The sequence below is a fragment of the Boleophthalmus pectinirostris genome, unplaced genomic scaffold (genome assembly GCF_026225935.1).
Source record: "Boleophthalmus pectinirostris isolate CB_2022bp ecotype Guang Dong unplaced genomic scaffold, ASM2622593v1 HiC_scaffold_17, whole genome shotgun sequence".
Lineage (NCBI taxonomy): Eukaryota > Metazoa > Chordata > Actinopteri > Gobiiformes > Gobiidae > Boleophthalmus > Boleophthalmus pectinirostris.
Genome location: NW_026571115.1, coordinates 26,733,400 through 26,750,886, shown reverse-complemented (window position 1 = coordinate 26,750,886; position 17,487 = coordinate 26,733,400). Strand labels below are relative to the sequence as shown.

The following is a 17,487-nucleotide window of genomic DNA, read 5'->3' as shown; positions in this document are numbered from 1 at the left end:
AAAGGTTAGATTTCTGTGCTAGAATTTGACATCTGCATGTTTTGAAGCTGCAATGTGTAACTTTCTGGTTGGGGTTCCTGCTCGTTTCCATGGATATGCCATTTTTCAGCTTCGAATGTTCCACAGTATGACATTAAGCGCTTTTAAGTTACATTTATTCCATTACAGGTGGTTTTATAGCTCAAAAATACCTAGAAAAACATCATCACTGCATTCTGACTGTGAGTGGGGTCGCCTCTCCGCAGATCTGACCTGTAACTTGGTCAGGTTTGGTCTCCATGAAGATAGAAAGGTTTAATGCCATATTGTGAAACATTCCAGACAAAGCAATAACAAGCATTCGACGGACCCTCCACCAGAAAAGTTACAGAATATATCTTTAAATGTGCACTGTGTAACTTGTAATTGTAACGTGTAACTTGACATCTACATGTTTTGACCTTGTTTCTTCTTAAAGCTGGACTGTGTCACTTTTTAATTGAGAGTCCGTCACCTGCTTGTTTCCATGGATATGTCATTTTTCAGCTTCGAATGTTCCACAGTATGACATTAAACGCTTTTAAGTTACATTTATTCCATTACAGGTGGTTTTATAGCTCAAAAATACCTAGAAAAACATCATCACTGCATTCTGACTGTGAGTGGGGTCGCCTCTCCGCAGATCTGACCTGTAACTTGGTCAGGTTTGGTCTCCATGAAGATAGAAAGGTTTAATGCCATATTGTGAAACATTCCAGACAAAGCAATAACAAGCATTCGACGGACCCTCCACCAGAAAAGTTACAGAATATATCTTTAAATGTGCACTGCGTAACTTGTAATTGTAATGTGTAATTTGACGTCTACATGTTTTGACCTTGTTTCTTCTTAAAGCTGGACTGTGTCACTTTTTAATTGAGAGTCCGTCACCTGCTTGTTTCCATGGATATGTCATTTTTCTGCTTTCGAATGTTCCACAGTGTGACATTAAGCAGTTCTAAGTTACATTTATTCAGTTACAGGTGGTTTTATAGCTCAAAAATATCAACAAAAAACATCATCACGGCATTCTGACTGCAAGCGGGGTCGCCTCTCTGCAGATCTGACCTGTAACTTGGTTCAGGTTTGGTCTCCGTGAAGAAGAAAGGTTTAATGCTATACTGTGAAACATTCCAGACAAAGCAATAACATCTCAATGCAGAAAAGTTATTCAATATACCTTTAAATCCGCATTGTGTAACTATTTTGGGGAGGGTCTGTTAACTGCTTGTCGCCATAGAGATGATATCGCCATGCCTGAAATGTCCCACAGTGCAGCATTAAATATATCTAGCTCCTTGGAGATAAGCCGCAGCAGGATTTAGCAAAGTTTTAGGTCAGATTTTATTAAATTTTTTGTCATTATTATATTTATTCATCTATTTTTGCTGTAAAAAATATTGCTAGACAGATACAATCAATGCCATACTACGGAACATTTCAGGGCAAAAAAAAAAAAAATCCAACAGGGTAATTGCGTGATAGTTATGTCAACAGAATAAAATGTACACTGCAACCTAGCATGATAATAATAATACAAGATTAAACAGATAACACAATAACAAGCCTGTGTTTTCTTTTTATACAGTTATGCAATAAAAAATATTCTGCTTCCTGAGAAGATGATGTCGCTTGGCCTAGAATGTTCCACAGTATAGCATTAAACGTATCTATCTCCTTGGAGACCAGCAGGTGGCAGCACTTGGCCAAGTTACAGGTCAGATTTTATTTAATTTATCTACTTTATTTATCTATTTATTCTTGCAGTATAAACATCGTAATTGTCCAAATGCCAGACAGACAGATCAGTTTAATGCCACACTATGGAACATTTCAGGCCAAAAAAAATAAATAAAAAATCCAACAGTATAATTGTGTAATAGTTATGTCAACAGAACAAAATGTACACTGGGATCTAGCATGATTATAATAATACATTACACAGCTAATGTGACTAATGAGCTACCTTGTGTACTTTTTATACAGTTATGTAATAAAAAGATCTTATCACTTTGTCTGGAATGTTCCACAGTGTAGTGTTAAACATATCTAGGCTATCTCCATGGCGACAAGCAGGCGGCGGCAGCTGGCCAAGTTACAGGTCAGATATGATGTCATTATTTTTATTTTATTTAATTATTTATCTGCTTATTTTTGCAGTAAAAACATTGTAAGAAACCAAATGCTAGATATATAAATAGATTAATTTAATGCTACAGTTTGGAAAATTTCAGGCAAAACAAAGTGTCATATTTTTCTTTATTATCAAAAAGCAATGGAAGGCTACAAAAATACGGTCGTCAGAAGTATAGAAAATAAGTGACTAATCAACAGGGATGTAACAATATCCAAATATCACGATACAATATTTATTGCGATATTTGTGGAGGCTAAACAAAACTTCTTTAAAAAAACATTGCTACTGTTAATAATGATACTGATGTTGTAATATGAAGAATTAAAGTTTAAGTAAATATTTAAAAGTGTTATTGACATTAAGTCTCCACTGACAACACCAAAAGGATCATGGTCTATGTCAGGGGTGTCAAACTCAAATCACAGAGGCCAAAATTAAAAACTGGGACTAAGTCGAGGGCCAAATTAAATATTTATTGAAAAATTTCAACAAAATCTGCATGTTTTCTCTTCTTTCGTGACATGTAATGTTAAACCTTTTCTTATTAAAATAAATATTTAATAATAGTTTTGCTTAAATATTGAATCCAGAACAAGCAAAATATAAAATAATAACAACATTTTGAATAAATAATGTCTCTATAGCCGATCTGTAGCCAGCGGGCAGCTCTAATATTTATTTGATATGATCTTGGGGGTCAAATATAATTATGTCCCGGGCCAAATTTGGTCCCCGGGCCTGAGTTTGACATGTCTGGTCTATGTAGTTCTCTCTGTTTTTGTAGCTATTGCTGTACCATAATAATGAATTTAAGTAAAGAGACTTGTAGTTGTATTGTGACAGCCCACGATGTTATTGTGAGACTTTTGACGATACGATATCATGATATTTTGGTTATTATTACATCCCTACTAATCAATACTAAAACTAGTATTGAAAGTAAAAGTAAAAGTAAAATAAGTATAAGTATAAGTATAAGTATAAGTACAAGTATAAGAGCACAGAGACTAGTATATGCCCATGGACCACTCTGGAACCTACCTGGACGACAGAGGGATTACACAGATATAACACCACAATAAAATATAAAAGAAAAGTACTATTATTTAATGTTGAAAGTCACATTCTATTGTCTAAATAAAGTGTTTTTAATTATCATCCTGGTATCAGAATCTGTTTGAGTACTGAGTTTATTTCTTAATACCGAAATTGAGTTTGAAATGTTAGTATCATGTTGAACCACATCAGATTTGTGACAAAAGCTGATCAGGTTTTCAACATTTGTGAATTTTCAGCTTAATAACTTTCTTCTGAGAACTGCAAATTGCCCATAGACTTACAGTATATACAGACCCCTATAGAATACAGTATATAAATATTTTAAATGCAATTAGACCGCTGTTATAAGAAATTGCCCACTTAGTTCAGCAGCACAGAGCAAAAGACCAGTCCCACGTGTCTTGGGTTTGTAGGTCAGTGAATAGTACATGTGTGTGTGTTTAATAGTACGTCTATGTGTGTTTAGGTTGTCCTTATGGGCGGAGGGTGCAGCTCACGCACAAGCTTAAAGGGGCTGTTCTGTTGACTTTTTTAAGCTTAAGAGTCATACGAGAACAAGGGAGATAAAGGTCCCCGATGTTTAATTCTTCTAGTTTGGAAAATAGCTAGTGCGCTGTGTTGTATAAGCAGCTACATGAAATCTAATTAACTAAATAAAAACAAGTTAGTACTGAAAGGCTTTGCTCGATGAAAACCATATTGAAGCAGTTTAAGGTCTTGTAGGGTTGTCAAAAGTATAAAAAATCAGACACTATGTGATAATAAAACTAGTATCGAAACTATATACTCATTTGAGCGGGTGTCGATACTAAAAAAGTCACATTCACAGGACAGAAATGAACTGTATCAGAACATGCATAGTAGACTTAAACATACTGTAGGTATACAGAATATAGTAAGGATGTAACGATATCCAAATCTCACGGTACGATATTGTTACAATATGCATCTGGCAGTAGATGTGTAGTGACAATAGATGTGTGGGTAGGATACTTCTTACTTTTGAAATATCTTGACAAAACGTTGGTGTGAATCATTGCTGTCATCTCAAGAATTAAAGTAAAAAACATATTTCTTCATGTTGTCTGCACTGAAATCAATCAAGGGATATGTAGTTCTGTATGTTTTTTAAATGTTGTAACTAGGGGTGTAACAAGAACCGAAATATCGTGATATGATATCGTCAGAGTTCTCACAATAATATCGTGGAACATCAACACATATCGAATTACAAGTCTCTTTGCAGCAAAGACAGAGGGAACTACATAGACAATGATCCTTTGCTCCATTTCAGTTCAGACTACATGAAGAAATAACAGTTCTAAGCACTTTTAAGTCTTAGTTCTTTGGATTAAGTCTTGTCAAGGCATTTTAAGAGGAAAGAGTAGCATAACAGTTTTATCTGTTTAGCCTCCACAAAATATCGCAATAAATATCCATACCGTGAGATGTTTATCCTGAAAATTTTGTACCGAGAGATTTGGATATTGTTACATCCCTAATCTGCATTCCCATAATATCGCAATAAATATCGTACCATGAGGTTCATACCGTGAGAATATCGTATTGCGAGACTTGGATATCGTTACACCCCTAGTTGTAACTACAAAACAAGGTATTTAAGCAAAGGAACTTGTGATTTGATATATTGTGAGACCTCTGACAATATCACGATATTTCGGTTATTGTTACATCCCTAGTATACGGAATACCACATAGACTAGTATAAGCCCATGGACCACTATGGAACCTATACCTGGACGACTGAGGGATCAAAAAGATAAGTCCACATGGTAAAAAAAAAAAAAGTACTGCAATTTTAAAATAAAATTCTACTGTCTAAATACCTCAGAACCAGTACAGAGTATTGAGTCTATTCCTTAGTATCAAAATAGATCTTGTCCTTTGGTTATTAGTCAAGGTGTACTATTATTTATTTATGCATTTACTTATTTAATTTCTCTCAGAATATGACAACCATGCAGAGGCAGCTACCGGTGACTATCCCAGAACTTTTTTTCTCAATCATTGTTCAATATTAAACTGAGAAAAGGCACTAGGCTAAGTGGGCAGGGCTGACCATGTTCTGACCTTAGCGTACAAGATCAGGTATCTTTATCAGGGTCTTTAAGTATGGCCAGTTTTTCTGTGGTAAAAATCCCATATGATGCATTATCTGGACCTATTTTTGAATGCTCTAACCTTGACCAATGAGGGAAGCTCTATACAGTAAATAATGCTAATAACAATAGTTTCTAACAAGTTGATTAGTTCTTTATAAACCCTGTCTTTTTTGCATGAAGGGGACCAAGTAGTAATCATGCCACTGTCCTAATATAATGGTAAAAAATGCAGCGGTTAATATTACAGTTTAAAAGTAACACGCATATCTGATTTTGGTCAAATTTTAGATAATGATACTCAATAAACTTCAGGCACACCCTAAAGTATTCATAGGTATACTTCCAAGAGTACTAGCTTCTAAAGAATCCCTGAACAAACTGCTTGTGTACTTAAGAAAGTTAAGTAGGTGCATCTTTGTTGGCTGAAATGGTTTTGTTATTGTGGTACTGTTGACTGTTGAATTATGTTTCAAGGTGCACTGCGTAACATTTCTAGTGGAGGAAGGAATTATTGCATTTTTGAGCAATTTTGAAACACATGTAATGAATAAATGCTATATAGAAATATTTAAAGTCAGACCATGGGACATTCCAGGCAAAGGAATAAGTTGAACATGAGGTTAGAGGACAAGTTAACAGATTTGGAATGCTGGACCAAAAGGAAAACTATCAGGATTTACAGAATACCAGAGGAATCCGAGCAAGATTGCCCTACAGCGAATGACTTTGTTGAATGTTGCGGTGCATGGCTCTCAACTTCCAAGTTCTTGAGCTTCAAAAGACCAAAGATTCTCCACAAGGCAACAAAGAGGTTTTAGTTGGGATGGTAAACAAATAACACTGGACAATGATTACCCTCCTATCATCATCAAGAAGAGAAGAGTCTCTGATTTGCGCAGAGTTCTGAAAGAAAGCCAGATCCAGTTTCAAACCCTCTTTCCTGCCAGGCTGAAGGTGAAGTTTGCTGAAGGAGTCAAAACGTACATGTCCAGAAGAGGCTTCCCAGTTGTAATTATCAAACCAGCAGAAACAATCCTGGAGCAACTGAAGCAGCTGACCTGGACAAGAGTGACCAGAGGGACTCTTCACAATATATCAAACCCTACAAACAGAAATTGAGAGCCTTCAGGAGAACGGCAGCTGAGCCCTCCAAAGACTAAGGTTGATTTTTTTTTTTTTGGTTGTCAGTGAGATCCATTATGGTGTTTTTTACTGGAAGTGTAAACTTAAAGAGAAAGTGTTTTTTGGTGTAAAATAAGAAGTGTGTGGTTCTCTGCGGTGTGCCTTCCCATATCATACGTCTCAGCCAATCAGGGGCCTTTCAACGAGCTGATGAGGACGATGCCTTCAGAAGCTCTACAGGGTCTACCTCAAAGACCATTACCTTGGGAGTTAACACCACCAAAGTTTGTTTGTTATTGTTTTGAAATGTTTAGTTTTACTCTTGTTCTGAGTTCAGTGGTTACTGTGGGGAGCAGGGAACATGTACAATGTAACTAAAGGAACAACACCATGTCTGACAAATATATAAAACTTGTTACAGTCAATATTAATGGCTTGCATAGCCTGGTTAAAAGGTGGAAAGTACAGTCTAAACTCAAAAGAGATAAAGTAGAAATTGCACTGATGCAGGAAACGCAATTTTAAGATGAGGAAAATTCAGAGTGGAACAGGCTATGTGTTTTATTCTTCTCATAGTTCAAGACGGCGGAGAGGAGTGGCGATACTGATATCCGGGGTACTGAACTATGAGCATATATCAGAGCACAAAGAAAAAGAAGGCAGCTATGTCCTGATAACAGGAAAGACTGAGGGTACTCCTGCAACTCTCATGGTCCCTCCTGGTAGCAATTGGCCCCTTTATAAATATATTTTTGGACTAATTACAACAAAAAGTCGAGGAATATTAATCTTAATACAGTTGACCCTTCGACTGCGTAAGGTGACACTAGAAAGATAGGGAAAAAAATATGGAAGAAACTGAAATAATGGATATATGGAGAGATAACAATCCAACCAGGAGGGAATATATTCATTATTCACACCCCCATGACGTCTACTCTCTGCTATGCTGTGGAACATTATATGAAAATCAATTGATATTTTGCAGTGATATCATGCTGGGGGTGGTCTGCATGTATATCTATGGTGAAAAGGTATCTAACTAACTTTTGAATGTTATTTGAGAGGGACTTGTACAAAATCAGCTCACCTGTTGTCGTTTTTCATGGTCTCACTGCATTAAAACGAAGCTTAGATTAAAGTCTAACCTGATTAACAGAGCTTCAGACAGAGCAGTATGTCCACTTTGCTTGTATTAAATTGTAAAACGCTGGGTGCATCGTAGCAAAATGTCAGGGTTAGAGGGCATGGCTGGCTACTATGTTTAATGAATCGTGCATAAGAGAGGCAGCTTTAGCGCCCTGGGTATATGAAGTGATGGATGGTACGGGTCCAGACAGCGGTCAAACTCCAAAGACATGCCTCCCCACTGGTGTACTAAAATATGAAATAGGTCACTTTCATCTTAAGTTTGAAGGTAGGATACATACAGGTCCTATAACTGGGCTTCAGATGACAGTCTATCAATCAATACAATGTAATACAGATGATAAAATCCAGGTTTGTGGGTCATTAAAGGTGCAATGCGTAACTTTTCTGATGGAATATCTGCAGATTTTATTGCTTTCCCGGTTTCATTTTGGGTTAGGGTTATACTGCTCAAAAATACCTAGAAAAACATACATTACTTATTTGCTTTGTGGCTTGGGCTTGCCTTTCCACAGATATAACTTGTAACCAGGTCGTGCCATCTTCTCAACCAGTTTGCTCAATTTTATTACCGTATTTTTCAGATAAAATCTTTTAATTCTCTCAAAAATCGACAGTGCCCTTATAATCCGGTGCGCTTTATGTATTAATTCTGGTTGTGTTTACTGGCCTCAAACCAATTTTATGTGGTACATGGGGCTCAAAAATCTGTCAAAATGTTTTAGTACAATTTTGGTAATCTACTCTTGATGGACTGTTGGAGCATTACAGCTACCGTAGTCAGGAGCCTCACGAAGTCCGACAGAAGCTGACGGGATCAGCGCACAAGGAGCGAGCTGTTTTTTTCAGTGCTTATAGTTTATGCAAATTTGTCATGTGGTTTATAAGTTTCGTTTCTGTAAAATGTAAACAAATGTGCACAAAGCTGCATTAAACACATTATTACTCAATGTATATTTGAGTTCTCCTTATAGGAAAAAAAAACTAAAATTATAAAATTATCCACCCACATTCACATTCATAATACACATTCACCAAGACAGGGAGGCAACGCCGGGTGAATTACGCCACGATCTGCCAATGGATCGTGGACGTCTAGACTAAGGGATCAGTCTCAAGTGTTGTCCGTTTGTTTCGTTTAAAGTGCTATATAATCTGGTGCGCCTCAGTCCCAGTCTGGTCCCTGTCTCAGTTCTGGTCTCAGTCCTGATCTTGTCCTGGTCTGGTCCCAATCTCAGTCCTGGTCTCAGTCCTGGTCTGGTCCCGGTTTCAGTCTGGATCTCAATCCCGGTCTGGTCCACGTCTGGTCCCAGTCTGGTCCCGGTCTGGTCCCGGACTCAGTCCTGATCACCCGACAGTCTACGTAGGCGCACTTCTGGGCCCATCCCGACACTCCAGGTTCAGTCTTGGTTAAGTCCTGGTTTAGACCTGGTTTAGTCCTGGTTGAGTCCTGGTTTAATCCTGTTTTTTCCATTATTCATTTAAGCACAAAATCGAAAACTGAAAAAAATAAATAAATAAATACAAATAAAAATCATTATCTGTTTTTGTTTTGTTTTCATTTTGGTTTTGGAGACAAATAATGAAGAACATTTTTATTTTTTCATGTTCTTATTTTTGGTTTTATTTTGAAAAACAAATGAATGTTTTAAATGGCATATAATTATATTTTGTTTACTTCACACCTATTGCTATAACAGAAGAATTTATTACTTAAAATAAGATACTTTTTCCAAGATTATGTCACATTAGTATGGATGCAAATTGTAACTGCAAGTGCAATTATAAAAGTATTTACGGTTTTATTGTATGATATTCAGGAAGTGCACGTTAGCATCACTGCAAAACTCTGCTCTTGTGTCTGAGAGTTGTGAAAAGCACTTCTAAACTTAGTCAGATCATGGCTACCGAAGATGATCTCTTTTCTATTGAGATCATTTAGCGTCTATTATCTTGAGGATCCCCGTGTAATAGTTCCCACAAAGAACACATCTGAAAGTATTCTGAAGTACCATTAAATCATTATGCACCCTCTGTAAAGAAATTTCTGAGAAAAAGCCCCCTTGATTCACATGACATTTATATGACCGTGAATGACAGCAATAATAGTTGGGGCGAAAATACCATCTCTCTACTCCCCCCCCCATTCAGGTACTCGATTCAGCCGTATCCTAGCAACATGTCACAAAGGCTACGCCACCTGAAGCCTACGAGAAATCTGAGTATCATAATAATAGTAATAAAAACAGACGCAAACTTTCAGAGATGTTTGCAGCATACATTTTAAAATACAATGCTGTCAGAGGGATATTAGAATTGAATGACAAAGGGACAAAAGCTGTCACATTTCTGTCCATTGGGGTGGAACAGGTGTCAAAAGTATCAAAAATCAGATGCTAATTGATACTAAAGCTCATATCGAAACTAGATACACATCTGAGCAAGGTGCATTGTGTAATTTTTCTGGTAGGGGGTCCGTCAAATCTTTTTTTCTCCATGGAGATGTAATTGCTTTGTCTGGAATGTTTCACAGAATGGCATTAAACCTTTCTAACTTCAAACCAGACCAAGTTACAAGTCAGATCTGTGGAAAGGCAACCCCAAATTCCTGTTTTTCTAAGCATTTTCGAACTGTAAAACCACCTGTAATTGAATAAATGTAAGGTAGAGCTATAATAATTAAAAAAGGGGACGAGAAAAAAAAAAAGATTTGAGATTGTAATAAATAGTAAAAGATGTTGAAGGGAAATAATGATCGTGAAAATAAATATCATAAGTATAGGAACCAAAAATGTTTATTAAAAAACTGAAAAAATGGAGGGGAAAAAAAAGGGAGGAAGAGAGAGAGAGAAAGGGATTTTCAAATATAAATTGGCCAAAGATATCAATGTAAGGCACTGCTATGCTGCTTTTGTTGTGTTTAACTGAATTTGTGTTGGGGCAGGGGTTGTTTTGTTTGGTGTGGGTGCTGCTTTGTGCTTTTGTGTATTGTTTTTATGTTGACTATTGTATTTTGTTAAATGCTATATTTTGTTGTCTATAATTTTTTAAAAAAAAGGTAGAGCTGTTTAATCTCATACTGTGGAACATTACAGGCAGAGCCATAATATATCCATAGAGACAAGCAGGTGACGGACCCCCAAACAGAAAGTTAAATATTGCATCTTTAGTTGGACAAAATTTTCCAGTTTTAATGTCATTTTGTAGTGTCAAAACCTTATGCTACAATATTTTGTGTATGAAAATTACATTATATTACTAAAAAAGAAGTGTTTTATTTTTATTGCGGTATCATAATCGGTATCGGGTATTGAGTCAATTCCTTAGTATCGAAATTGACTTTGAAATTTTAGTATAGTGACACTAACAAATAGGCGTTCAGGTTTTTGTTGTGCATTTACTTCTACTGTTATCTGCACCACATGATTGGCCGTTTCTATTCCAGGGTTTCAAGGGTTTTTCTCGTGTTATATGTAACAATCTGAAGTGTCTTGCTTATGAACACAACAACAGTTTCCATAAGAGTCACTGTTACCTGCTGTGGCAACTATTATTCCCCACAGTCTCCCATCCAAGTACTAAGCAGACATCACCGTGTTTGCTTCATTTGAGGTCGTAACCTATAGCTCTTCCAAATTGCTCGCCTAGGGATTTCTGAATTATACCTATTGAACTGAACTTTTACCATTGCTTGTTCGCTAATAGCTGGATAATGGTTTTCTTTTATATGCATCTGACTGGACCCCATCTGAGGCCTGCCATGGCTACATACAATATTTCTTGCAAGCCCTAAAGTAGTGAGTAGTGAGTAGCTTTCTTTTCTTCTTTTTTGTTTGGAAAGGTAGTCCGTCGGAAGAAAAAGGATGGGGACCCCTTGTATATGGCATTGTAAAGTGCTTTGAGAGTTAGAATATACAAAGGCGATACAGAGGCTATAAATTGCCACCTAGTGACTCCGCTCAATATAATTTCTCTCAAGCGACTAGGTCAGGAATCGGAATACACTAGACGGTTTTTACAAGAACCCCGGAAGTGGAAGTTCGGGCACAAGCCAATCAGCGAAGAACCATACATTCTGTGTTGACAACGATTCCCGAGATCAAGGATTTAAAGTCGGAACAAAGACAATGAATGAATTTTATCAAGGGGAAAGACGTTATTGCCCTTTTCCCTACGGGATTTGGGAAAAGCTTAATATACCAGTTAGCTATTAGCGGCGCATTACATACGTCACGACCAAACAGCAGCAATTGGTTAAATTAAAAAAGTACCCGCCTACCATCGAGCGAACGAATCCTAATGCTGCGAGGTCAGACAGTTTCCACAAAGTGAAACCGGCTGATGAATCAGGCTAGTAAATTATGGAGCCAGTTTTCACATCTGGTTAGTGACGGCAGATCAGAGGCATTGTTTAAAAAGAGTGTGAGGAAATGTTTGATATTTCATGATCATGTTTGATCATCATTCAATTGTGGATGTTGCATTGTATTTTAATCCATGTTTGAATCAAATGAATTTCATCCAAGGTGTGTAATGTAAGTTTTTATTTTTTTATTTATTTTTTTATGCACAGCGATAATGTTCAATTTTCAATGTATTCATAAGGTGGAGGCTTTAGTATAGGCTCTTTTGGGGTTTTTTGCCTCTTCCTTCACCTACTTTTTAAAAATCTAGTATGTTTTTTGTATTGTTATGTTATACGTGCAAAATAAATAAATAAATAAATAAATAGGGATTTTTCCATAGGGGCAACAAAAAATGTTCCCTCAATCTAGTTATTTAATCAAAAATCACTGTTATTTATTTCTATATACATGTTAAAGCAATGCTGTCCTTGTACATGCATTTCAAGTATCATGACATACGGACCTACGTATATTGTTTTGAAACAGGCTTTAACCTGGATGCCCTTCCAGGTCTAACATCTCTTCTCTGGCTTAAAAGTTGAAACTCATTACAACCAAAACATTAAACAAAGCAACGCTGATTACTACAACACTCTGATTGAAATTCTTATTAAGGCATATAAACCAGAACTTTCAAGGGAAATAATAACCAAACTATATAAATGCATTCATAATTTGGTCAGCCACTCTATCAAATATATCAAAAATAAATGGAAAACGGAAGGTAATTTTGCTCTGACAAATGAAGAATGGGAATAATATATATATACATATATATATATATATATATATATACATATATATATATATATATATATATATATATATATATATATATATATATATATATATATATATATATATATATATATATATATATATACATCTCAATGGAGGGCCACAAAATCATATATCTGGAAAGAATTTGGGTGGAAAAATATATCATGTTTCTTTTTTTTAATAACACCATACGAAAGTGCCCATTATTCACAGGGAAATACGGGCCAACCATTACCATATGTTTTGAGATTGTCATGATCTATAAATATTGGACAGAAATGAACAAAACACTGCAAACAATTTTTTATGTGACTATACCACTCGACTTGAAAATTATGTGCCTGGACCTCAAAATCCCGGCCGTGGACACAATGAAATGGATATCTCTGGAGCTTACTTCTGGCGGCAGGGAAAAAGGCCATTACAAAAATTGGATGACACAAACAGCGCCATAAATCAAAGACTGGTCAGAAATTATAAATGAAATTCAAAAAAAATGGAATAACATTTGGATTTAATTTGAAAATGGACCTCTTTGACAAACTTTGGACTAAATGAGGATGCAATTTGTCTAATTTGTTCTCTCTCTACGTCGTGTTCAGTGTTCAGTTCAGTTTGTTATGTGCTGTTTATCTTTTTAGAAATGCTGAAAAAAAATACATATAGATATAAAAAGAGCTGAGACTGGCATGGATAATAGATAGAACAATTATAAGGCAATTATAAATACTCCAAAAAAATTACTGAAGTAGAGGCAGAGCTTTTTATCATGTGACCTACCCAAGCTACTCACCCAGTTTGTGTCTAAAGCCGGACAAACAACTAGGCCATATTTGAGCCCAATACTGTACTCCAACACTGAAAATGTGAAAGGAGATGAAATGATTGACAGTGTTGCTCGCTGGAAGAGAAGATGTCGGTGAGAGTAAATGAAAAGGGCAGGCGAGTTTGTTGTTTTGTTTTGTCTGCAACTGCCTAAATGTCTTATATTTCTAAATGTTACCACTCACTGTTTTTGTTATTTTACTTTTGTTCTGTTCTGCTGTTGTATTAAAATTTTGAAAAATTTAATAAATATTTCAGGGGACGACATTTTCGATTTGTTCAGGCTTAGTGCTTGTTACAATCAAATAGGCAATCTATATTATTTTCAGTATATGGATGAAACTGAATATATGTACCAAGCAAACCTATTCTGAATACTAATTTTGAGTACCTACCTAGTATTCAGAATGCAGTTACTTTTCTAAATTACAAGGAATACCTGATGATATTTGTAATTCATGTCGTTTTGGTTTTGAATAATTAGATGAGATGAGATGTGTGCGTGTGTGATTTTCAACTTTAAGTAATGCATAAGAAATTGCTGTTTGTAATAATATTATATTTTAATTCTCTAAATCAACTGTCTCCAACCTGTAGCTCTCCCACTCGTGAAGGGATTTCTGAATTATACATATTGCATTGAAAAACTCAAATTTGATTGATTAAATACCTATTTCCTTTGTAAATCTATAATTTTGATACCTAATTTTGTGCACTGATAACTGGATAATGAGTTATGTTTTATAAACATCTAACTGTACCTGATCTTTGGCTTACCATGGCTCTTATATTTACAACATTTCTGATGACCGCTAAAATTAGTAGCTCTCTGGCATTTTGGTTTTACATAAAGTAGTTCACAAGAGGAAAAAGGTTGGAGATCCCTGCTCTAAATAATGCTCAATATATGTTTCAATATAATGCTACTTGGTGTAAAAATATTCAGAATACAGTACTCTGATTGGCACAACTATCAGAATATGTTACAAAATACATTTTAAATTGGGTATTCAGTGTTCTGTAATTACATTTTGAGTATTCTTCCCATCACTAATTACATTATTAGACTTGCACACACACAAGCTTTAGCAATATACTGCAAATAAAAGCTATTATTCATGTTTATAAGTACTATTTTGAGCACTTCTCATCATTCAAAATATGGACTATATTGTTTTGAAGTGTGAAATGCTATTAGGGGCTGATTGAGTTAGGAAAAATATCTAATTGCAATTTTCTGATGAGCATCGGGATTAGATTTTCAGTTTCTGTTTTAATAATTCAGTTAAAAGTTCAGATTTTAAACACATCCAGAGGAATAGACAAAAGCACTGAAATATGAACTGACAAACAAATATAAAAATCACATTTCAGAACATGTTCGTGCTGACCTAAACTACAGGGGCAGTGTTTTCTATGCAGAATGAGAGAGGACATTTTGTTGTTTGTGGAGGTAATTATGGTACTTCAAAAACTGCAGCTTTTGCGTTTCACTAATTGCGTCCAACTCTTGTTCACAAATGAGGAGCGTGAGATTGACAGTCGGCTTGGTGCAGTGTCAGCAGTGATGGGGTCGCTGTATTGAACCGTTGTGGTGAAGACAGAGCTGAGCCGAAAGGCAAGGCTCTTGATTTACCGTCAATCTACTGTGCGTTCCTACCCTCACCTATGGTCATGAGCTCTGGCTAATGACCAAAAGGATGGGATCATGGAGACAAGCGGCTGAAAAGACTTTCCTCCGCGGGGTGGCTGGGCGCTCCCTTAGAGATAAGGTAAGGAACTTAAAGTCACACGGGAGGAGCTCGGAGTAGAGCCGCTGTTCCTCCATGTCCAGAGGAGCAGCTGAGGTGGCTCAGGCATATTTACCGGATGCCTCCTGAGTGCCTTGCTCTGGAGGTGTTCCGGGCATGTCCCACTGGAAGGAGACCCTGGGGAAGAATCAGAACACACTGGAGGGACTATGTCTCTCAGCTGGCCTGGGAACGCCTTAGGGTCCCCCCAGAGGAACTGGAGGGAGTGTTCGGGGTAAAGGAAGTCTGGGAGTCCCTGCTTAGACTGCTATCCCCGTGACCCGGCCCCGGATAAGTGAAAGAAAATAGATGGAATTGCGTTTATTCATATTGTTTAGATTTCATTTAGATTAATCTTGCAGCCCTAATTGCCATAGCAACTGTGCCCACTTTTCACTCTAACACCCATGTATAGGCAATCTATTCCATGACACATAATCAAAAATGTAATTCATTCTCTGTTCCTTCTGTCGTATTTGGCATACCACTGCTTGCATCGCTTTCACCCCCCTCCCTGTCGATCTACATGTGCGAATGTTTCTCTCACCTCATTGACCGGCTGCACACGTGGGCGGGACTAGCGGGAGCGCATAAATACCCCGCAAGACGCACAAGCAGCCCAGAGAGATCCACATTGTTGCGCTCTCTATCTCTCCCTTTATCATTCCCATTTACTCACCTAGAATCATGTCTTTAGAAGTGAAGGAGAAGACGGAGGTGCGCTTGGTTTTCCTTGGCGCAGCCGGTGTGGGCAAGACCGCTCTCATCCAGCGGTTTCTGAAGGACACGTTCGAGCCCAAGCATCGCCGCACCGTGGAAGAACTTCACCGGAAAGTCTACGAAGTGGGCGGAATCAAAGTCACCATAAACATCATGGACACGAGTGGCAGCTACTCCTTCCCGGCCATGCGTAAACTCTCCATCCAAAACAGCGACGCGTTCGCTCTGGTCTACGCCGTGGATGACCCGTCCTCCCTGGAAGCGGTGAAACAGCTGCGAGAAGAGATTTTAGAAGTCAAAGAAGATAAATTCACGCCTATTGTGGTGATAGGGAACAAAATAGACAGGCAGAACGAGAGGCAGGTGTCCAGCGAAGATGTCCTGTCCACGGTGGAGTTGGACTGGAACCACAGCTTTTTGGAGTCGTCCGCCAAAGACAACGTCAATGTTTTGGAGGCGTTCAGGGAGCTGCTCCAACAAGCCAACTTGCCCAGTAGACTGAGCCCCGCGCTGGCCAGGAGACGAGAAACTTTCCCCAAAGACAGCAGCAAGCATCCGCCTATGAACAAGACCAACAGTTGTCAAATATCATGAACGACCAGCAAAAGACTGACACATGTTTTTTTTTTTTTTTTGTACAGCATTGGTTTGCATAGACAATTTAGATGCAAAACCCTCTGAAACGTTGTTATAAAATGTGTTACAGCTGCAGCAGTATACTAGACCGGCTTTTAATATGCTATTTATGTCATATTTCAAGCTTGTATTATTACAGTGTTGATAAAAGTGCAATATCTGTGTTTTTTTATGCAAAGTGAAAGCAAGTTATAAGTGGCTTTTGTCCATAATCTAATAAAATATAGGTCATTATAACTGTATTACACAAAAGGACACTCTATAAATGATGACTGCATATTAAAAAAGTGTAAAGGCCATTTACTGTTACTCTGTATTTCAACTACGTCAAAGAATAAATTATTTTTTTAGTAACCGTGTTTGTTTTTCTTGTGTACTTACACTTAATATTTAACTTAAATGACACTGTGCTACTTTACTTCCACATATTTCTCAGTAAGGTGTCACGTAACTGCATTGTTCGTTGACAAGTTGACATTTAATTGAAAAAAAAATTAAATAATTACCAAACATGGGACATTTTTGCTGTAAATATGAATAAATAAATAAATAAATAAGTTAAAAAAAAATAATAACAACTCGAAATAAATATTACGTTATGAATTATGGGTAAGGCTGTCTGAGGTGATACTGCCCTCTGGTGGACATTATAATTAGGAACTTGAATTAAATTGGTTTAAAGTTATGAAAACGTAATTATTAGGCAGCACAACTTTACGGCA

At 36.9% G+C, this 17,487-nt stretch overlaps 1 protein-coding gene across 1 annotated transcript; it reads left to right on the top strand.

The window, feature by feature from the left end:
- The first annotated feature begins 16,045 nt into the window (after positions 1-16,045).
- rasd4 (rasd family member 4) lies at positions 16,046-17,119 on the top strand. The gene has a single exon (XM_020925287.2). It carries the CDS (start codon positions 16,097-16,099, stop codon positions 16,721-16,723), a length of 627 nt encoding a protein of 208 aa, XP_020780946.1. The 5' UTR covers positions 16,046-16,096; the 3' UTR covers positions 16,724-17,119.
- Positions 17,120-17,487: the final 368 nt, after the last annotated feature.

Excerpts from the sequence above, each read along its gene's own strand:
- rasd4 (XM_020925287.2), top strand. The coding sequence starts at position 16,097 with ATGTCTTTAGAAGTGAAGGAGAAGACGGAGGTGCGCTTGGTTTTCCTT.